This window comes from Zonotrichia leucophrys, chromosome 1 (assembly GCF_028769735.1).
Source record: "Zonotrichia leucophrys gambelii isolate GWCS_2022_RI chromosome 1, RI_Zleu_2.0, whole genome shotgun sequence".
NCBI classification, from domain to species: Eukaryota; Metazoa; Chordata; class Aves; order Passeriformes; family Passerellidae; genus Zonotrichia; species Zonotrichia leucophrys.
In genome coordinates, this window is record NC_088169.1 from 69,715,630 (window position 1) to 69,738,826 (window position 23,197).

Consider the following 23,197-nt stretch of genomic DNA (forward strand, 5'->3'; position numbering starts at 1 on the left):
CATTTTAGTAAACTCACAAATAACTTTTTCTGCATTTATACCACCATATCTTCATGTCCTTACTGCAGCAGCTTATTAGGTACTTAAATAATTCTGCATTCTTTCTTAATACTAAAATACCTAGACCTGGGAGCGCTCTTTTGGATTATGTTCAAACAGATTTTAAAATTTCTCTTTAAACCCCAAGTGGAACTTGCTTCTACTTCCAGAAACCAAAATACCCTCTCAGGGACACATGAAAAAAACCTAGACCTTTAATTCCACTCTTACAGCAATACTTTCAATTCTACGTAAAAGCTTAATAGCTCACTCAAATAGCTGTCAAGAGAGGGCTACAATGTATGTAACTGGCAACGCTGAAGTTAAAAACCTTTAAAGATATTACAACAAAAGGGACAACACTGGGTCATAGATAAGAGATTCTTGATTTAGGATTAAATATATTTTGAAACGCAACAGCATTTATAGCAAACTTTTATTCAATAGTTTAAAAAGTGTATGGAAATTTTCATGAACAAAGAGTTATGCAACGGAAAATACCTTCCTCTTCCCCTATTAAATGCATTTACCACAGTAGTCAGTTCTAAAATGCCTGGGTATTTTTGAATTTCTTGTATACATATACAGCATTTCCATATTTGAGAAGCTATTGTCCTGAGCAGTTTATGAAAAGGCATTATTTAAACTACCTAGTTACAGGACATATGTATGATTGGAAACAAGCACAGAACAATTTAGAGACATTAAACATTTAATGTGCCTTTTCATTAAGGAAGGCAAGTGATAACTAGGTCTGCTTGCTTAACACTGTGAGTGTCAATTTAGTACCATGTACTTAGATCTGCACTAGAAAGACACACACAAAACATTTTTCTGAAGTATATTTTGTTACAATAAACCAAGCTTGTGCTCCATCATCATGTGTGGCTCTCCCATAACCTCACTCTGGGAAGGATCTGAAAAAAAGAAAAGTTGACAGCATGAAACCTTTACCAAGCTACAAATACTAACAACAACTAATGAAGGTGAACATCTCTTTTCATTATAATGCTTAGTGCAACAATTACTTGACTGATCTTTGACAGTGTTGCAGAGAGCAGACCTGCAACTCAGAAGCCTCTATCCAAAGCGCTGATAGAACAAACACATACTGCGGAACAGCTTTTCCTAAGGACACACACACATTTCAAGTAAAACCAAGCAGTTCTGCACAAGCACAGACTCTAACTGCCTGAATCTCAAAGGGATTACACCACAAGTTTAGTGTTTGAGAAAACTCAAGTCTGACTGAAGCATTTCTCCATAGTTGCCCTACACCTCTTTCCAACACAACAGGAGCTCACAGTCCTCCCTTGTGTTAGCTGGGACATAATCCTGGTTTCTCTTCTCCACCCAGCTGCCTAGTTTCACAGAAATTCTACACCTGTAAATACAGCTGAGATTTCCTCCATTCTGTAAAGTATGGTTGACATTAGCCACTGTACTCAAAGGCTACCAAGGAATGTGCAGAGGACACAAGAGAGACCAATACTGACAGTATGAACTCCTTTTCTACACAAAAAAATTAAAATTAAAACAAAACAACAACACAAACAAAGAACCAAACCCACAGCCAGCATACATGTTGTGACTGTTTGGAAGAAATGCACTTTTTTTTATGGGTGCATCAATCATGTTTTCCTTCCATAAATGAGACATATTAATGCCCCTGATTCCTCTAGAGACAACAAAAATATCTAGTCCACTTTCTGATAAATAAAGCCCTTTACAAAAACACTTGTAACCCACTCACTCCTCACCACTCTATAAAAATCTAAGTCTGTTGAGAGCAGTGGTAAATAACCAAATGTCTACAAATTATGTTCAACATTGCTCTACCCCTGTGGAACCACAATAGCCCAAGATTGCTTCCCTTGGTCCCTCTATACCTATCGCAGAAAACAACCCCAAATTTGGGGGTTATTTTCATGCCTCTAGATTCAGATTTGTTCCTCCATTATTTCCAGCTCCTCATCTCCCCAGCTATTTCCATTCTCCAATCCCACTTCAAAATACTCTCTGCCTCCTTCCATCTCCTTAAATACAAGCTAAAAGTAATTTGTTGAAAGCCATTTTTCCAGGTTTATTCTATTCCACACATACAAATAGTCAGCAGGCTACCATGCAACCTCAGCCTGTTGAGCTCATTAGAGGGAGCCTTTCCCCTGCTCAATATCTGTTTCAATAATTCTCTACCTCTCCTCTAATATTTTCTTCTTAATTACAGAATGTAAAAAACTTTGTAATCTCTGTTGACAAAATCTGCACAAGTACTTTAAAAGTTCCTGAGGATACAGACATATAGCATACATGCAATAATCTACTCCTTTAGAAACCCAGCCTACAAGCAAGATGGCCTACAGTCTTGCTCAATATTTCAGAGTAATTTCCACATAACTTACAGCTGAATTACATTTGTTTCTCCTTCCCCAGTGTTTCTTTGCTTTTAGGATTTAATGGGGGTTTTTTTGCATTTTAGGAGTTCAATTCTCTTGTTCAGTAGAGGCAAAGAACTTCACAGCTTCCAAACTTTACCTTTAAATGTTTCCATAATATTAAAGCCAGAATGTATTTACCATTAAGGATATCCTCAAAACCAATGCATTCATCATTTCCCCTCAAAATATCCATTGACATGTTTGAGCTGTGAAGAAATGGTAGACGCTGGACCTGTAAAAAGAGTTCAAGCAAGAGTTCAAGTCTCAGCAAGTCTGAAATAGAAAGGGTTCAAATTTGGATTTCTCAGTCTGAAGTGACTTAGAAAAATCAACAGCCAGAAAAAGCAACACTGGAATAAGAGAACTACTGGCATACAAAGAACCAAAAGAAGATGGTGGTGTTTGTGTGTATCTGTTTGAGAAGAACAACCTTCTAATAGATTTCTAGTTTTCACTGTGGTGTAGGTAGTACAGCAAACAGTGCACTTTAAAAAATAACAAAGTACTTTCTGTCTACTCTGTAAAGCTCCTCTCACATAAAGGTGGCGAGGTTCATGCAAACCTCCAGACCCTGAGGTCAGTACTGCATGACTGCAGAGTTTGGGAACTACATTCTAAACCTCCTACATCTCTAACATGGGTCAGGAATGCAAGTGAAAGAGCTATACTGACTTTCACATTCAAATATAATCCTCCTTTTAATTAATCTAAATCATAATTATGTCTCTGATCTCAACCAATTCTTAAGCTTCAAGTCCACTCCTAGTTACTTTCAACAGTCTTCCGTACCCTTCACTCACAGTATTTCTGAAAAAAATTCAAATAGCACACATAGATTTCACAGCATCAATTTTCTGAGAATGCATTCACTACTGCTAGAGATACTTCAGCTAAACTACAAGAAAACTTGTATATCCAACATGAATATTGAAGCGAAAAACCTTCTGATCACCCTATTTCCCCCACCCATGTCCCAGAACCACCTCTGGAGACAGACTAACAGGATATCCTCACCTCCCTCATTCTCTGTACTGATGTTAGTTAGGAAAAAGATTCCTCAAGACAGCACAGCTGAGACCAAGGGATGTTTGTGTATTTCACATTCTGACTTTCACACCTTCAGGACTAGTAATTTCTTCCAAGCTTAATGCAGCTCACTATGGTTTAGTACAAAATTCCTTATCACTCAGAGTGCAAAATTGCTCTAATTCACTTGGAAAATCTACTCTTAGTAGCTTGACAACCTTCAAGAAGACAAAAAAGTTTACTAGGACCAATGAACTTTCTATGTTTCCCTTTCTCCAGCAACCCTCCATCCTAGGAGAAAAGAAGGAAAAGGAGACAGACTCAGCTTCTCAATTAAGAGTTAAAACCTTTGAACTTAACTCCCTGTAGAGCTCCCTTGATCTTACAACAAAGGCTGAGGAACAATAAGCACATAGAAAACTCTGTTCCAGGTTTCACATTACTTCTACATCTACTCCCAAATAACTACCTGCTTCAGACCCCTAAGTCTCTTTTCCCTACAGCTACAGAGACTCCTTCCTGTGAAGGTCATACGTTCTGCGGTGGAGACTATTAATTTTAGGAATCAATACTCAATTCCTCCTGCTTTTCTCTGAAGGCTTACAGGAAGCTATTCCACAGCAAAGCCAGAGCAGTTATCACTTCACCAAATAACCAATAAAAGAACAGCAATTAAGAGGCCTCAGTATATGGACTACTCTAAAAACTAGTAATTGCACTGTTTGGTTCATTGTTTTTAACAGTGAATTAATTTCTTTTGGAAACACAAGGTATCTCAACGAAGAAAGATGTGTCTCTGAAAGCATGTTTCAAGGTAAACATTTTTTTCAAATGGCCTAAGTTATATCAGTTGGATAAAAATGCCTACCTGTTTCACTGCTCTGAATTCCATCTGCAGCTTCAAAGGTGCATGGATTCCTTGGATGTTTCTCAGTGTGGCAAAGTTTGTTTTATCTTGATTTAACTGGAACTGTCACAAACAATACTGATTTTTATTTTCGAAAAAGTTACTTTAAAGTACAGCCATAGAAGAAATTTGTGACATCCAACTTAAAAGAACATGCTTACTAAATATGTATGTAAAAATTTAGTGATACCATCAAACATATCTCAAGTGTACAGCAAAGAGCGTGACACAGTAAGATTTCTACGAAGCTGAAATTGATTTTTTGCTGGATTTTATTCCAAATTAATAGCAGAAATTTTATTTTGTTATTTTTGATAACCAGGAGATGTAACACCACCAAGTGGTACAGTTTTGCACTACTCCACAAAAATATTGTCTGGATGAAGAAGAAGCTAAGTCCAGTTTAAAGATCACAAAAATCAATTTGATGTCATTAGTTAGTCATCAAAGACTACTTAAAAACACTTGATGTACTTATTTTCTGATCAAGCAGGGAAACAGAGCACCACTTACAGTCCTTAGGATTCTGAAAAGCAAATGAAAACTCATATTTTCCCCAACTGCTCTCAAACTTACCAGTAAGACAAAGAAAATCTATTTAGTAGAGGCTTTTTAAAGAAAAAGTGCTTACTCATGTATACTGGAGTACAAAGTAAGTTATACTTAATGTTAAACTTAAGCTTAAATAATCAAAAAGTTTAAAATATTTAACTTTAAAATCTGTACTCCATCACCACGACAAAACCTCTTATTATGAGAACATCATATTTATGAGAAGGGATCTCAAAAACCAACTGAAAAATACAAGTCAAAGACATAACAAGCATTTTCTTTGCAACAATCTATATTGAATGCTCTTCAAAAGGTAGCAGAAAATACTATTTATATGCCTCATCCTAATCTTATAATTCCGGTTACATTATTTTTCCATTTCTTTAATTTTATAGAGAGAAGGATTTTTGGACAGCAGAGACCTCTGGTTTCTACCAGCGCTACCTGAAAAACCTTTTTAACATTTGTAGCAGCAAAAACAACCATAACTATCTCAGGCTAAGTTAAATATTTTCCCAATCAAATATACATTAAAATAATTGTTGAAGTTGCCTTAAACTTACAGAAAAATTAACCAAATGTAGAAGAAACAATTTAGAAGATTCACATACTTCTATGGGGATCACATAGCCTATTTTATTTTTGTCTGTGCATTTTTGTCTCTTCAACATGTGATCTTTTAATTATGCAGGTTTAGTATAGCAAAAACAGAGTTAAAAACTAAGTTAGAGCAATCAGTTAAAAAAAAAACAATCGACAAATAGCTCTGAAACATTAACAGTATTTATAAATAAACACACAAATTTGGTGTCACAAAATCATCCTTTTAATGCAAGGCAACACTAACACTGGCCAAAATCAGAATATATGAGACATTACAGTCAGACCTTCTCCTGCTGTTTAATTTAGCAATTTGGAACATTCTATCAAAACAACATCTTTGCTTCAGGACACTTTGATACATTGTACCTTCTGTGCCCACAAAACAGGCACCAGAGACACTCAGCTCAACCAGCAAGCCTGGCCTCCCTCTACCTTCCACAGACCACTTGTAATGGTCCACGAGCGAGGACTGAGCCAGACAAGATTGCAAACACTCGTGATAAACTGTAGGTGTAAAATGTCTAGATGGGATTGAGGAATTTATGGAAAAATATGTACGTGTTCACAGGCTGAAAGTGACTACAGATGGTATTAAATGTAAATCTACAGACAAGAATGGGAGGATCAGCCTTCACGAGGCGACAGGCGTGCCCCAGGCCTACCTGTGGTGGCTGCACACACTCTTGGATCACTAAACCTGACCACACAAGTCCCTACCTGGAAGCCTGCTTACACACTTGAAGTGGGGAGAGATATAAGTAAGAGATCATTATTAAACAGACTTGCTGACAATGTTATTTGTATAAATAAAACGTTACTATTGTTGAACAGCTTAATTCTGTTAAAGACCCCGCTCATTACTTGCTACTGTACAAAGTTCTCCAGATAACCACACCATTAATTTAAACTTCATAATTAGTTAAGAGTGAAGATGGGTACATTTGATGTTATGCTTACATTCTTTTCTGTCAACTCCAGTGGGTGGCTGGGCAACAATTCATTTTTCACACTTGTAAAGCTAGAAGAATAAGTAGAAAGGACATTAACTTCAAATTAATTGGGATATGTTTTTTAAGTTGCATTCCAAAACCAACCTCAGATACAAACACCAGAGACACACAACTAGCAAAGTCCGAACTACAAAAAAGAAGATTAATAGTGAAGCAGAAGCAAAACCTCTAACTACAGCACTACCAGAAGAAAAAAAGTTTCAAGCATTCTTTATGCTTGACAAAACAGAATGTGTTTTTCTTCCTTGATACCTTTCAGAAAGAGATTAAAATACTAATAAATGAAATCATTACGATTTAATTATGTCCAAGCTACATTGTATCTTATTTTGAAGCCTCCAAGCTTTTGTAATTGAATACTGTACACAGCTTCCCCCCAATGCCAGTTGTACAGCATTTTAAACTCCATGAACTTATTCTGGATTCCTTATCCAAGACAGAGACATAAGTTTCACACTCGGGTAAAAATAGCAAACTCCAAACTATTTTTATTATATTACTTTTGGGGTTTGTCCCAGTGCTGAAATTAACCATTTCCCACAGCGTTATGGCACACTCATATAAACATATATTAAAACTATCAGATATTTCACAATTATCAACATTTTGCTGTTTCTTTTCTAAAGAAAAGTATCACAGAGGTAAAGGCCTATCTGCAAGGCACCTCGCAAGAAACTTCTGTGAAAGCCAACATTTAACACACACTGCAGCTCAGCACTGTCTATGACACAATTCAGCAAGCAAAAGAACAGCATACCCTCTGCGCAGAAGATCATGACCTTCAAACAGCCCTGCAGCTGAAACATCTGTAAATGAGATACTATCCTTCAACAGAGAAGCAGCACCTCTGGAATTCTGGAACAACAGAAAAAAAAAGAAAAAGAAAGAGGATTACTTCAATAGAACCACACCACTTTTGTATGGGCCGTTAGGCCAGTCAAATGAAAGGAAGTGCTCAAAAAATCCTTGAAGTACCCCCAGCCTTTACAGTTTCTTTAAAATAGAGGAAAAACACCCCAAAACATAAACCCTACGCTAATATAGAATTCTATAATTCTATATTAGTGTAGGATTTATGTTTTGGGGTGATGTAATGATAAGAACTAGAGGTACTGACAACATTTTTGGATCTGGTTGACCCAGATCAGGTTAAACTCACAATATATCCCCTGTTTGTTCCCATCCTGGGCTGCAGGGATGGAAAGAAAAGAGGCAAGTCCTGACAGCTGACAGGACAGAAAGGAGCATTCCTTCATTTACTGCAATACTGACACAAGACCAAATTTAGCAAGTTTGAGGCTGCCATGAGGAGGACAAGGTGTATTCGAGCAGTCCAGTATGCAGCTAACTGAAAGAACAAAGGCAAGCATTACCTTGCAGTGGATAACCAGAAGTCCACAGACTTACTAAGTACTGCTTACTAGTAACCCAGGCCACTAATTTCACTCTAAGCTACCCAAATTTACTGGAGTGATTTTAGGATTGTTCATAAAAATTGCTCCACCAATAGGGCAATATCTAATACACAACAAAAGGTGACAGCAATGATATCTGGAAGATGACAGTGATGAGCAGTTCAGTGCAAGGGTTTCCCCCAGCAGCACTGACAGATCTGACAGATCTAACAGAAAAGTCATGCTTACAGCTAAGATCTTTTTTACCAACATGTGAGCTCTCAGTAACACAACAGCTGTAAGACAGCTCTAACACGCCTGTTGTTCCGTGCACATAACACATCTACCAATTTACACACCCAGCGCTGACCAGACCTTTGTGAGACTGCTGTAAATGAGAGCATTAAAGCAATACGGTACCTGGGTGACCGGACCTGAGGGAAGATCCAAGTTAAACTCACGGAGAAAACTACACAACACGCCCCAGAACCAACACTCTCGAGCCACCGCAGTGCCCGGCCCGTCCGAGGCGGCCCCGGCGCCGCTGCCCAGCACGGCGGGCCCAGGCGTGACCTCCCTGCCCGGGAGCCGCGCCGCCGAAGCCGCGGGCTGCGGGAGGCTGGCACCGCCGGGGCTCCCCGTCCCGCCCCGCCGCACGGAAGGAATTTAACCACAGCCGCCACGGGCCCTCCGCGCCTCCCGGCCCCCCGGCCCGTGAGGAAACCCGCCATGGCCGCGCCGGACCCCTATGACTCAGCACGGCCCCGCTGCCCCCGGGGACGCCGAGAGGGTGAGGGCCGGGGGAGCTGGAGGGGGCGGCGGGGCAGGAGGTTCTATCCGGTAAGGCTCGCTCCTGCGTCCAGCACAGAGACACCGCCGCCCGCCCGGCGCCACCGCTGCCCGGACTCACCATCTTGAGCCCCCGACGCGCGCAGCCACTTCCGCCGCCGCCGCCCCCTCACTTCCGCCCCGCCCCCCGCGTGCGTCACCCCGTGAGGGGCGGGGCTGGGCGGGGCCGTGGGAGTGCTGAGAGGGCGGGGGCTGATGGCGGCCGCGCCGCTCGCCCGGTGCCCTCTGAGGGGTGGGGGTTCGTGTCCCGGCCTGGGCCCTCCTTTTCATTGGCTTTCTTACTCGGAGGTCTGTGCCTTGTAAACTGAACGCGCTGTTCACTGAAGCACAGGATCAGTTAGGTTGGAAAAGACCTATCAGACCAGCGAGTCCAACCCAGATCGGCCATGTTCACGACGCCATGGCTCTGAGTGCCACATCCATTCCTTCCCTAAACACCTCCGGGGACGGTGACTCCACCACCTCCCTGTGGAGGTGTTTAGGGAAGGACTGGAGCTGGCACTCATTCCAAATCACCCTTTCTGTGAAGAAATTCCTCCTCATGTCCAACCTAAACCTCTCCTGACAAAGCTTGAGACCATTTCCTCTTGTCCTGTCGCTTGTCCCCTGGGAGAAGAGGCCGACCCCCACTCGGCTGCACCCTCCTTCAAGGCACTTGGAGAGAGCAATAAGGTCACCGCTGACATCTTTTCCCGGCTAAAACTTCTCACATGCCAGCAAAGCCTAGCTGTCTCACTGTCACTGTGGTCCCAAGCAGGAGCTAAAGTTGACAAACACCTTCACATAGTGGACTGGGCAGCCCTGTCTGGTATGGGGAGATTTTCTCGATCAAACCTATCCTGTCCCGCTCTGCCACAGGCCGCAAAAACTGCTTGGATGACACCAAAATCATCACTGATGGCCTGAGGTGGTGAAACCAAGCAGTGATACTTCCAGAGAGTTTTCCGTATATTTCAATGCATAGGTCCATATGTGTATCTGGGTTGTTTAATTTGTATATTTCTTGTGAGACATGTAGCTCATTCAATCCTTTAACCTTTTAATTAGGGTTACGCTTAGTAACCCAAATTGACCTGTTTTTGTAAATTTTAAATGTCGCAATTAAACTCCATCTCCCTCTCTCACACACACACACAGACACAGAGGCAATATTTAAGCAGGAATTTTATATATGTTTTAATGGCACTCAGATTTGTAAAAAAAAAAATAAGACTGAAAAATGAATACACTTTATACTCCATTTTCCTGTTTCTTGGACAATATCTCTACACTTCTTAACCCCCCACATTCTCAACCCAAGGTCTGGCCCTTTGTATTTAAGTCTTAGGTTTAAAGCAAAAACTTCAAAAGAATGAGAATGGAGGACTGCAGTTTTTAAAATCATTTTTAGGAAAATGAGCACCGCAAAGGTTTCTCTGATCTTATAATTATAATGGGTACTTGGTTATTGTGGTGCTGGATTCATTATTATAGAATAGATGTGAATACAAAAAACAAATCAAGTTCCTGTTTGACTGCAGCTTACAGAAAGCTAGGTTTTGTCACTAAATGTATTTATTTATTGACTGAGTTTGTTGATCAGGATATGACTGTAGAGATGAAACATCTAACTTTCAAAGTCATTCTTGCAAGACACAGACAGGATGCAATCGCTCCATGTACATTTTTGACATCACTGCTATCCACAGTGCAGGCTGCATAACATAAAAGGGCATACATTGCAAGAAAGAACTGGTTTTCCTTTACAGGCTTTCACACTGGGGAAAACTTCCAGACATAAACACAAATCACACACGTAATTTTTTCAGCAGATTGACAAGTATTTCAAATTGGAGCAAGGCTTGATTTCTTTCACAACCAGCTTTGCTTTAACAATCTCACAGTGAGCATCTTGACAGTGGGTGATTGGGTGCCTCTCTGCAGCCCCACTGCAAAGACATAGGAGTTGCATGAGCCATTGTCAGACTGACCAAATTGGGAATCAGAAATGAGAGCCCGTTGACAGCTCGGAAGCAGATAGAAAGTGAGATGCAGTGACTGCAGTTGCTCAAGAGGCTTTCTTGTCTGGTGACGCTCTTTTAAGAGTATGTGGACACCTTAAAATTAGTGTGAAAATAGCTATAGCTCCTCTAAATTGGTTACTTCCATAAAGTTAGGATGATGAATTTCACATGTTGCCTTTCAAGATAACCTCCAAATGTTTTGGGGTTTTTTGAGATTTTTTTTTCATCACTTTGTGTAGTGAAGGTCTGAAATGTATGACTGTTATGTGTGTTTTCTGGATATTTTTTACCACAGCATTTTCGGAATGTCAAATCTGGTCTTTTTGGTTTAGCTGTGGACCTTCATTAAAGATTCAAGCTATCCTTAGACAATGGATACTTTTATTTTTTGGAAATGGGAAAGTGTTTACTCTTTTTAAAGAAAATGGTACTGTTCTTTTATCAGTTAAATTGGAATTAAAACAAAAAGAAAAAACTCATTTAAGAAATCTTAAACAGCCCGACCTAAAGCAAATTCTGGTTTCAGTTACTTCGCTTTCTCTTGCCTGGATCCCAGCATGGCATCATCATGAGAGATTTGTACATTTCCTGCTGGAGCTCCAGAAGAAAGGTAGATTCAAAAATTGTCACACAGAGGCACAACATTAGCTCAAAACCTGCTTTAACATAGCAGCAGAGTGCCCAGAGGAGAGCTGGCTTCCACAGATCTCCTCTTCCACAGGTAGAGAAGTCTGGTATGGGGCAGCCTTTGCTACCAAACTCTAACCCTAGTCCTAAATTTTTTTTGTGTGGGGCAAAGGCTGCAAAAGGAATATGTTCTTCAAGGAAGCTTGTCTTTGTATCCATGTTTTTTTAATATTGATGCAGCTTTGTCACTTTTCAAAATATCATTCCTGCGACATATCAGTGTCAGCAATCTGTTCTGGCTACGTGAACCTCTATCAGAAGAAAACCTTTATTCTGTGGGTCTGGGAAACTCTTTCACTGGTTTTGTCAACAGCCAGTTATAACTTGTTAAAGTGAAAGTACTTTTTATTTGTTTTTAATCAAATCAAATAAACACATTTTCTTTGATCTTTAAGAACTCCTTTCTTGTTAACTTGCTTTATACTTTTATGTTTTGGCATTCATTGTAAATCTAATTATTTAAAAAGTTATTTTGTTTTACATTATTAAACCTTTTCTGAATTTAAGATAAACAGGGGCATGTTTTGTTAAAGATTAAAAATAAATTTCACACAAAACTGCAAAACGTAGCAAAGATAATAACGTGTAGGCGTCAGACTGTTCCAAAACAAGACTCTCTAGGGGCTCTTCTGAACACACGGCTTCGTTAAAGCCGTGTTCTGAAAGGGCTCAGGAAACCCCTGTCTCTAACCCACCCTTTCCTGAAGCTGGTGAAAGTATTTAGAAAAAAGTTACTGTTGCACGGAGACAAAAAAAAAAAAATCCCACATATTGCTGAAGGAGCTTATTTTTTCCTGTTTGTTTACCAGCAAAATCTACAGTTTGTAGGATCTTCTTTAGTCAAAACTTTCCCGTCCTCATCATTCAAAAGCAGCCAGCAATCCAATGGGTGACCAGAAAGAGAGCATCAGGATCATACATTCATGTAGGAATGTATGTAGACTTTTTAAACATACTGTAGCATCTAGTGGGGAAATAATACTGACAGTCCCTCATTTTGTTATCTGATTTATAAGTCATCAGTGAAATTTAAGTGAAAAGATAATATATCTGTCTTCAGTTCCTTTTTTGGTGGGTCAGACAAGGAAAACCTGTTGTGTTTGGATCCAAGCAATGTACTTGGGTTTAAAAGGAGTCCTTGTTCTCTAGAAGTGATGACTTACTTTGCAGCTTGTCAGTGCTTTTGTAAGTCTAGGAGTACTTTTTTTTGTACTAATCCGTTGTTTGTACTCCGTGAGTCTGTGTTTCCCTGCGCTCTTTGTGCTGGCTCAGACGAGCAGGATGCTGCATCGGGAGAGCCGGTCACTAGGGGATGCTCCGCGCCCGAGCACCCCGCGCCTGCTTCCCTCAGCGCTCGCCAGCCGCCTCTGGTCCGCCTCGCTCAGATGCTCCTGCCCGGTTTGAGTACTTTTTCACTTGCAGTGCGGTGAGAATTGTGGAAAAACAAGGTCAAAAGATAAAAAGCAAGGTATGTGCAACAGCTGAAGCTATATGGGCAGTACTTGACAGAATGCTGGTAGGCTTATTTCCAAGTTAATGGGTTGATAGCTATTTTCAGTAAGCTCTATTACCTCCCTGTGACACTATTAAACTAATCCTGCAGGCTGAGTCCAACATTTAACCAAGCCAGTGTTCACGTAGTCAGGACCTCTGGTCTGAAATCAGATCCCTCATGAGAATTCAAAGGAAAATATTTTTGTGTTTCCCCTCAGTCTGGAGTGATTTTTCTCCCAGAAGTGTACCCACTCTGAACATATAGGTGAGACTAAGAGCACGCTTCCTGTAAGAGTGTCTTCCTACGGGAAACCTTGAATTTAATTAATGGTAGTCACAGCTGAAAGAATTGAATGGAACATTACTTCCTAGTCCTGCTACTGTGCAGGAAAAAAAAAAATCCCACAAGAGTTTGCCAAAATGCCTAGCAGCAAAAGGGGAGTCTGAGACTGCTCTGACTCATAACCACATCCATTAAGCAGCTAAATAATCAGAAGTCACCCTAATTTCCTACTGTGGCTGACTACAATAAATGAACCCATAATCACCAAACTGAAAAGTTGGCATTCCGCACAGAAAACAGGCATTTTCAGCAAAAATATGTGCAGCACTAAGAAAATTTTTTCTTTTCCCTCTAAGAAACTGTCAATCAAAAAAATTTCCATGTGCATTTTCTGTTATTTTAAAAATGAAATTGTGACCAAGTTTCTCATCCAGCCACCATGTGCTACTTAAGAGCTAAGCCCACAGATATCATGATGGTGTCTGGCTTAGAAACAGTTAAGGCTTGAATCTTCAAAGGCAACAATGTGTTGAACTCCTCAGGATATGAGCCAGCCAGTGTCTAGGTTTAGCCAGCAAAATCAGAAATAGTTCTTGAGCCTCTCAAACATTGGCCAGGCTTGGGCTTAGTTTTAAATCTGATGAGTCATTTTGACAGAAAACTGTAGCTTGCTCTCTTCTAGGTAGACAGAGGTCGTAGCTTACAGTAAGCTCACAGGCAAGTCCTGACACTTATAGAGGGCTTGCTTGACTTACAGAGAGTTCCACACAGGTGCAATGATCCCACACACTGGAGAATGGAGTTCACTGAAGGAGCAAAAAATATCATTGTTTTTTGTAATGGAGAACTATTCCACTGTTTCTGCAGGAAAAGCTTTTATTGCATTCAACAATATTATATTGTAAGGGGTGGTGAAGTTAATTGTTTCTAAGGAGAATATAGTGTATCACAAATTTTATTTTTTGTTCCTACTTTTTTTTAAAACTTTTTATTTTGTTAAACTATGAGTATACATTTTCCATGGATGATTTTATTCATACTTCCTTACTTCAGGTTTTCCACATAATGGGCTTAACTTGTTTTGATCTTCATGCTGCATCTCTTAATTCTGAGTCTTTAGAGCTACCTACCTGTTCCATGGCAGGAGTTATTTTTTTGTTATAGGTGTCATACCAACAGCTTAAATCATGCTCCTTTGCTCCAGTTTATTGCCATGAGATGCTGATTGTGTGTTGCTGGAACTTTGTAACAATGAGATTTCCTATTCAGTTTATATCATACCATGCTTGTGACAGAAACTGTCAGTGAATTCAAAGAGTGGCAACTTTATACTTACTAAGTAAAGAATATTGCAGCAAAGAGCCAATACAAGTTTTTTTTCACAGCTGTTGCAGCACGTACCATTACAAATTTGTAGAAAGTTTTGTATTTAACGTACTGAACTGAAACTAAAGAAAAAAGAAACAAATTACAATAATGCCGCTGGGTAAATTCTCTATTTTTATCTCTATTTTTGCAAAGGAAGATTGTGGATCAGCTTCAGAATGACCTTCAATAGAAGGAAAGAAGGAGAGAAGGAAAGAAGGTGAGAAAAAGGAAAGAAAGAAAGAAAGAAAGAAAGAAAGAAAGAAAGAAAGAAAGAAAGAAAGAAAGAAAGAAAGAAAGAAAGAAAGAAAGAAAGAAAGAAAGAAAGAAAGAAAGAAAGAAAGAAAGAAAGAAAGAAAGAAAGAAAGAAAGAAAGAAAGAAAGAAAGAAAGAAAGAAAGAAAGAAAGAAAGAAAGAAAGAAAGAAAGAAAGAAAGAAGAAATAAATTTAAATAATTAGATTTAGGCTGGAGCAAAAATGCAAATTAACTGTGAAAACTTGCGTGGTTTCTTCCTCTGAAGGACTTTTTTAAGTTGTGAAAGATTACCGGAAAAACAAACCCCAAGCCATTTATTCAAAGAAGCAAACAGTCCTGAAAGGGTTTGGGAAATATATACAGTGGACATTTCAAGACAGACTGTCATATCCTCCTCTGAGAGTAAATTTGCGTGAATACCTTTGTGGTGAAGGATCAGAGTGGGCAGATCAAAGCAATATACAAGCTCAAGGGAGATGAGGAGGGGGAAGGAGGTCGATATTTGGATTCAAGGGCTCCTCTTGACTTACTGAATCCTGCCCACTGATGTTACAAAGAGCCATGCTGTATAATTATTTTCATAACATCTTAATAAACTTGAATATTAAGTTAACTTGATCTCATTCCTCTTCCTTCTTCCCTGACTGTTCTTATTATAAGCAGTTGTGCTCAAATCTCATTGTTCTGGTCATGAAAACTTAATATCTGGACAGAAATCATTCAGAGCCAGTTTATAGCCATTTGTTCTGGTGGCTTTTCGTTCACATGGTTCTTTCTTCATGAAGAGGACATGAAAACTCTGCATCATCTGTTCCTTTGATAATCCCAACAACCCTTCCCAGAATACACTCCAGTCTTACATTCTTGAACATGCGTAGTCAACCTTTTGTAGAGTGCTTCAGATGAGGTCACATCAGTGCATGCACAGCTACAGTAATACAATTCTTCTTATACAGTTTAGGATCACGTTTGGGTTTTATAACTGCTTCACACTGGTGCTTCATAGGATATTCTGCTTCTCAGGCTTTCTATTCATCACAGATGCTTGATTGGCAAGCACTTAGTTTGCTGTGGGAAGTCTTTTTTTAATCTCTAGTCAGAGATCTTGTTTTATTTTGTTGCATTTCTATTATTCTCATGTCATTCATGTGTGATTAGTCTGATGTTTCTCTGGTTTCAGACCTCGTGACTTTCTGGGTTACCATTAACTTTAATTAACATATTTCTATTTCTTGAGTGACCATCAGCTATGGAAATATGAAATAAGACTGATCCTAAAAATAGATCCCAAGGAACTCCAATATATGCTGAATCATTGCATTTCAAGGCACTCCATTGTAGTCTACTGTGTAAACTTCTATTCAAATTTTAATCCTACCATTTCCACCCTTCTTCTCAATCTTAAACCTTTTTCCTTATAATATCTCAAGTACTAAACTAAAATTGTGCTTAGATGAGAACTGTACTTTATTATTTTCAAACTTTCCTTTTCACAACCAAATAAGGATATTTTATTGCTATGACACCGCCTCCTCTTGGAAATTGACTTTTTTTTCAGTCTACATTATTTTCCAATTACCCAATGCCTAATTACACTCTCCTTCAAAGTTCATCATAAAATTATACATATTGTTATAATCAGATTATTGATTCTACTGCTATCTAAAATACTCCTTCCCTCTCTTTCATAAATAAAGCTCCTAAATGTACCACAAACTAACAGATAAAAACAATATTTGTCAGATATACTGAAAACCCGTATTGTAAGATTTGTGATTACTGTGCTGATTCTTTGGGAACTGAGGATGAAAATCACCTAAGCTATAACATTTTGGTTATTCAGCTCTTAAAAATTTTCTGCCACCTTGGAAATAGACATTTCCAGTTCTACAGATTTCTTCAAAATTAGCATTCAGTCTTGCTGCAATGACATACCTTCTCATTCTGCTTGGAAACTAAGAAAGAATGCTAACTTTTGGGGACTCTGCCCTGGCCAGAAATTGGATCTACATCAAATTTCAAGAACGGCTGTATCTGCACAAAAATTATGATTATTATTTTTCCAAATTTGATTTTCCCTCTAGATTCCTACTAAAGCTGATTGCAGTAAAAGCTATAGCTTTTGGCTTTTCTTTGGGAATAGCACACTGACCATCCTGAAAAGATAAAAAAGTCCTTTGAAATAGAGAGGAAGGAAGAGTGTCTGGAGCCTTCTCCTCTGGGATATTTATGTCTAAAGAGCATAAATAAGGATCATACCCTAAATGATGTGCTGGATTGTAGCTTCTCAGTGCACAAGATTTGGCAAAACGAGGCCAGATATTTCTTCTTGTAGTAGAGAGGGAACATGGGGATCTGGTCTGTGTCCAAGACAAATAACCTACTTTTCATTATATGCTGAAAAATGGTATTGGGATTGGGTGATAAGCTATTTCAACTATTCTTTCTCTTTGAATGGTAGATATTTTGACTACGCTTCTATTCTGTCTTATTTCATACCCATTTTTATGAACACAAGACTAAAGCACCAGACTTCACTATACAAATGCAATAACTACACTATGCCAGTGTTGGTCCCAAGCATTCTTAAAACAAAGTCTATTTAGTGTGCTTCCAAAACTCTAAGAATTTTTCCAATCTTTAAATAAAGAGACAATTGCGCTTACATCAAGTGTACTTGGCATTTTGCATTACTCTTATTTAGCTCAGCCTGCCAACACATTTTGTTTATTCCCCGAAGCAGTGCTCAGATCCAGCCTAAAATATGTGCTTCTGCACATTCCTGGGTGGTTTTCAAAGACAGACTGAAATAGATATTCATTCTTTGAGACATGTTCCTGAAGGTCTACAAACTGGAGCCCACCAACTTGTCCATGGGGGGATCGAAGGCATTATTATTTAATTATTAATTAAGTAATTAATGGATACATTATATTATTTAGCCTGGGCTGCCCAGGGAGATGGTGGGGTCACTGTCCCTGAAGGTGTTTAAGGACAGACTGGCTGTGGCACTCAGTGCCATGGTCTGGTTGACAAGGTGGTGTTCGGTCAAAGGCTGGACTTGGTGATCTCTAAGGTCTTTTCTAACCTAATTGATTCTGTGATTCTGGGATCTCAGATAGTTTCTTACTAGTCTGGCAGTGAGAAGCTAATGCAATAATGTACTATTCTGCTTCAATGCCACATTTCCCAATGGTTTTTTCTGGCAGTTTTCCTGTAAGCTTATGAAATTATTCATTCCTCATTTCATATCTAATATGCCATGAGCTCATACTTTCTTTAGTCTAATGACAGATATGATGGGAAAAAATCTGCTGTCAGTTGATATCTTCATCTGCTCTGCTTCCAATGGCAACTCACGCATGTTGTAAGGACTGATAACTTACTGAGTTTGGTATCACTGTGGTTTCCCAAAAAGTTGCCCCAAATTCCAGAAGGAGAGAATTCCTCTGAAGGAAGATTACAGAGATAAAGAGCATGAAGTGATGTGTTTGGCCCTCATTCTAGATATGCTTATCTATTATTAACTACTGTCTGGCATATTTGAACATAATAAGATGTGAATGTTAGGCGATAAGAAAGAGAAGAGCAGATTTCAGGATTATTTCTCTGTTCAAAGGATTTGACATCTGTCCTATCCCCCACTTCCTTTCCTAGCATTTAAAACCACAAGCTAATGAATTATGATAATACATTAGCCTTTGTAATACTGCTAAAATAGTTCTATAATTTGAAAAATTACGAATAAAGAAACTCAACCCAATACATTAATTCAGAGGTTAAAAGCCACAGCAATAATTATGGAATAGAACTCCTTGAAACTCCATCTGTGTTTATTCACAATAAAATATTAAGAAAACATAGCCTGTCTTGTAGCCAAAGGAAGGATGTTATGTGCTTACTTACTGAAACAAGAAAGCTAAATAACAGTTTTCCATTGTCTCCCACTCACATATTTTTCTTGCTTTTCCTAATTTTCCTGTAGTAAAACATAACTTGCTGACTTTGCGAATTATGTTATTAAATTTTTGGAAAACATTTCCTATTTTCTGCATGAATTCCGTGAACACAACAGTGCCAGATTTTCCTTGAAACTTTGAAAGTCCAGGGAGTCAGTGTCTAAGTATGGAGACATGGCATGCATTATCAAGTTTTCTCTATATCTTCTTACTTTCTTTATCTTTTCCTGAGCACTGAGCCTTTTTTTTCTCTTGCAATGCATACTCCACTTTGGCCTTCCTCCTTACTAGCAGTGAAATCTGTATTACAGGCGTACTTTAAAAGTTGGTTGTTCTTTTCAAGCACAAAAGAAGCAGAAGAAGAAAAACAATAAAGACATAAAGTACTTGTTCCTTGTCATCTAGGTGAAGATTGTACAAGAAGTCATTTATAACAGGCTATGAGCCTTAATTACAGAGTTTGTAGGTAGGTAATGTTTAGTCCTCACTCTGTAGGCTCTTCCTTCCTCTCTAGATCACTGTTCCTTGGAGCTCACAATGTGTCTGCATTTTCCTAAAAAATCATTGTATCTTCCTCTCCAGGAAGTGGCTTGTTCTTTTATAGCAAAGCCAAACTTTGTCCTCTTTAAAGGCCATATATCCTCTGCTGTCTAGGGACAACAGCATTGGACACATCAGTCTGGACATGCTAGAGCATGCATTCCTTCTTCCTACACTGAGATGACATTCCTGTAAAACAGACTTTACAGCTACTTCCTTGTGTCAATGCAGATGCAGAACTGATTTTGAGGGCTATTTGTCCTTACACACAGTTGTTTTCATAAACATGCCTGTAAGATGAACCATAATTTTTCATGAGTAAGCCTGTGTGGGTCACTGCTCATCCATTCTTTCCCATGATATAAAGCACAAGAAAACTAAATAAAATAGATCATGGGGTTTTTTTGAGTAAGCTGGACCCTAACATTTTAAGAATAAAGACAGCCTATTCATTCCCTGTTGATTCTTTGTGGTCCACTGTTGGGGAATGTGGGGTGTCCTATAAATGTTATTTGATAAAAGCTGAGGCTAGGCACCCTGCTGTTTTTAAGGATCATGCTGAGACGAACTGCTGGTAGGATATGCAAGAGAGCAGATTTGTTTATCCTTATTTCTCCGCTCACATCCCTGAGCACACATGGTTGCTGTTTTTGTTTTGACTAATTTTGACTTTTTTAAATGTGAGAAAAGTGGTTAAAATGAAGTCATCCCTGTCTGAAGCTGGGACTCGTGTGAAACAGTGGAAATGCTGACAGGCCTCTGGCTGGAGCAGAGTGAATAGCTGTCCTCCAGGGCTGGATGCTCTCCTGCCCTCCCAGTCCCATTCATACCATTGTTCTCAAGGAAGAGGAAACCAGGCAGTGGCATAAGAAAGCCCACATGCTTCTCACACTTCAGCACACTGGGTTTGCCCAAGATCTTGTAGAAACTCAGAATCTGGTGAAAAGTTGCAGTTATGTATTTTCTTTTCTTACCTGCTTGAATCTACCTTATGATTTTCCCAAGAGCCAATCAGTATGGAGTTTAAGAATTTGAATCACATCTGGTCATCGAGTTCTGCAAGCAATGGCAGTGAATTGTGATCATTTTATGTCCAGGATTTCACTTATCTATGAATACAGAGATTTTGCTGGTTTCTTAAGCTAGAGGGCATTTTCTTCCCATGCAGGTTTTCTGCTAGTTACAAAAAGCTAAAAAATATTGTTTATCGATATTAGCTATTTCTCTTTGTGTAAAATATGCAGGCATCACAATATAGGACAAGGGTCACGGTCTACTAAGTAATGTACATAGAGAGAATGAAAATATAATTTTTACTGTAAGAAGGCTATACTTCAAGCTTAAGAAAAGTCAAGAGATGGAGCTTGTAGACCAGCCCTGCAACCTTTAATTTTTTTGTATCATAGCTGACGATTTAAAATGCTCTTGGGAATTCAGACACATGCTTGCAAGTGTAAGTCCGTCTGTGGTATCATAGGTAGGAAGGCTCTGCAGAGGGCTCTGGACAGGCTGGGTTGGTGAGCCAAGGCCAATTGTATGAGGTTCAACAACACCAAGCACTTGGTCCTGCCCTTGGGTCACAACCCCAGGCAGTGCTACAGACTGAGGGCAGTGTCTGGAAAGCTGCCCAGTGGAAAAGGAAATGGGAATGCTGGTCAATGGCAGCTGAACATGAGGCAACTGTGCCCAGGTGGCCAAGAAGGCCAGTGACTGGCTTGTGTCAGCAATAGTGTGGCCAGCAGGACCAGGGCAGTGATGGTCCCCTGTCCTTGGCACTGGTGAGGCCACACCTTGAATACTGTGTTCAGTTCTGGGCCCTCACTTGCAAGGAGGGCATTGAGAATATCCAGAGAAGGGCAACAGACCTGGGGAAAAGTCCAGAACACAAGTCCTGTGAGAAGCAGCTATAGGAGCTGGGGGTGTTAACCTGGAAACAAGGAGGCTCAGGAGAGAACTTATTGCTCTCTACAAATGCCTGAAAGAAAGATGTAGCCAGGTGGGGGTCAGTCTCTTCTCCGACATACCAAGTGACAAGATAAGGGGAAACGGCCTCAGGTTGGCCAGGGAGGTTTAGATTGAATATTAGGAAAAATTTCTTCACTGAAAGGATTGTCAAACTCTGAAAGGGGTTGCCCTAGGGAAGTGGTAGAGTCACTATCCCTGGAGTATTACAAAAATGTGTTGGTGTGGCACTTGGAGATGTGATACAGTTGGCAATTCTGGGGTAATGGTGGGACTCAATGATCTTAAAGATCCTTTCAAGCCTAATGATTCTATAATCATCTTTAGCTAACTAAATTAAGTCAGGCTAACTACAATTCCAGGAAGACTGTCAAAGTGGAAGGTATCAGTAGAGACAGCTGAGAAGAGATATTCTAGAAGCATGGTTAGGAAACTAATCTTGGCAGCAGGTAAATTGGTAGATTAATTTGCTTTTGAGACAACTCCTTACCATATCAATGATAAAATTGTTGGGAGAAGAATTTCATTCCAAGATAGATTTTTTATTTTACTGAACTCAGGCTTGTGAGTAGTTTCACTTTTTTTTCTGTTATATTGCTTCACCTACTGACTCATGTGGGGAATAATCACATTGGGACTTGTGGAGAATGCAGGCAGGCAGACCACTACTTGGAAATATAGGGTGTAGTGTCTACTAAGCGTTACATGGAAGAAGTCATGGCTCATTCCTGTGGTGATCATGGCATTCAAAGAGTGCAGTGCAATGAGGTTGCTGCTGCTTTAAAGAACTTGCAAAGATCTCTGTGTTTGTAAGCAGTCAATGTACTTGTCTTAGGACAGTTCCAGAAATATTTTTTCCCAAGAATCATTCATATTTAACCCAAGTTTAATTGGAACCTTTTTCTTTTTTTTCATCCGGAAGTTTATTTCCTGGAAGTCATTGGGACAGCTGTGTGACTTTAATGATCTAGATTTTTAATACAGAGATTGCAGTGTGGTTTTGTCAATGTATTATTGGCAACGGTGCCAAAAAACTCATCACCAAGTGCAATTATTAAGATCCTGAGGAAAAGAAAGATCCATCCTACTTTTTATTCTCTTCTGATTAATGCTACATTTGAGGCTTGAAGAAGAAGTTTTGCATCATATCTTCCTGGGTGAGACTGTAATAACCAAATCCAGATGTCTACATGATAGATTCCTGGAGCTAAACCTACCAGCTTTGCTGTCCATGATGCTCTTGTCTTACAGAAATATAAATTATTCAGGACTTAAGGAGATGCATCCTCTCCTTTGACCTGTTGGAATCCACTGGTGCACTTTCTTTAGGTATTATTAAGGATTCACACAAATATCTAAGTATTAACAGATTTATCCTTTTACTTAATAAATCAGCAGCTGACTTAGATTAAGATATTTGCCCCAAATCAAAAAAGCCTGTTACAAATGTTGGAAATGACAAATGATCTCTTTGGCAGGCTAGACAGAACATCCCTCCCATTTTCAAACTATTTGGAACCTTTGTATTGGCACTGTATTTCTCTATGTCCTGCAGCTATATTTCCCTCTTGATTCTGCTTCAGCAATAATTCAAACACAAACTTAAATGCTACTAAAACTAAATTGGATTTCAGCATGTGTTTCTCTCATGAGCCTGTAAATCATATAATCATATAATAATTCTAGTTGAAAGGATCTTAGGACCTCATCTGGCCTAAGCCCACTCCCTCACTCCAAATGGAGTGAGCTTTGAAGTTACACTGTGTAGGTCAGGGCCTCGAGTACCTTTGAGGATGAGGATTCTGCTGCAGCCTCTTCTCCCACCTAGGC

The 23,197-nt window shown here is 39.4% G+C and overlaps 1 protein-coding gene across 1 annotated transcript; it reads right to left on the reverse strand.

Annotated features, from left to right (window-relative positions):
- Positions 1 to 458: 458 nt before the first annotated feature.
- On the reverse strand, positions 459 to 8,971 carry POMP (proteasome maturation protein). Its single transcript, XM_064716775.1, has 6 exons — positions 8,880 to 8,971; positions 7,333 to 7,430; positions 6,523 to 6,583; positions 4,372 to 4,473; positions 2,616 to 2,709; positions 459 to 956 (listed from the first exon to the last, which is right to left on the reverse strand). Exons 1-6 carry the CDS (start codon positions 8,880 to 8,882, stop codon positions 889 to 891), a joined length of 426 nt encoding a protein of 141 aa, XP_064572845.1. The 5' UTR covers positions 8,883 to 8,971; the 3' UTR covers positions 459 to 888.
- Between the last annotated feature and the right edge of the window lie 14,226 nt (positions 8,972 to 23,197).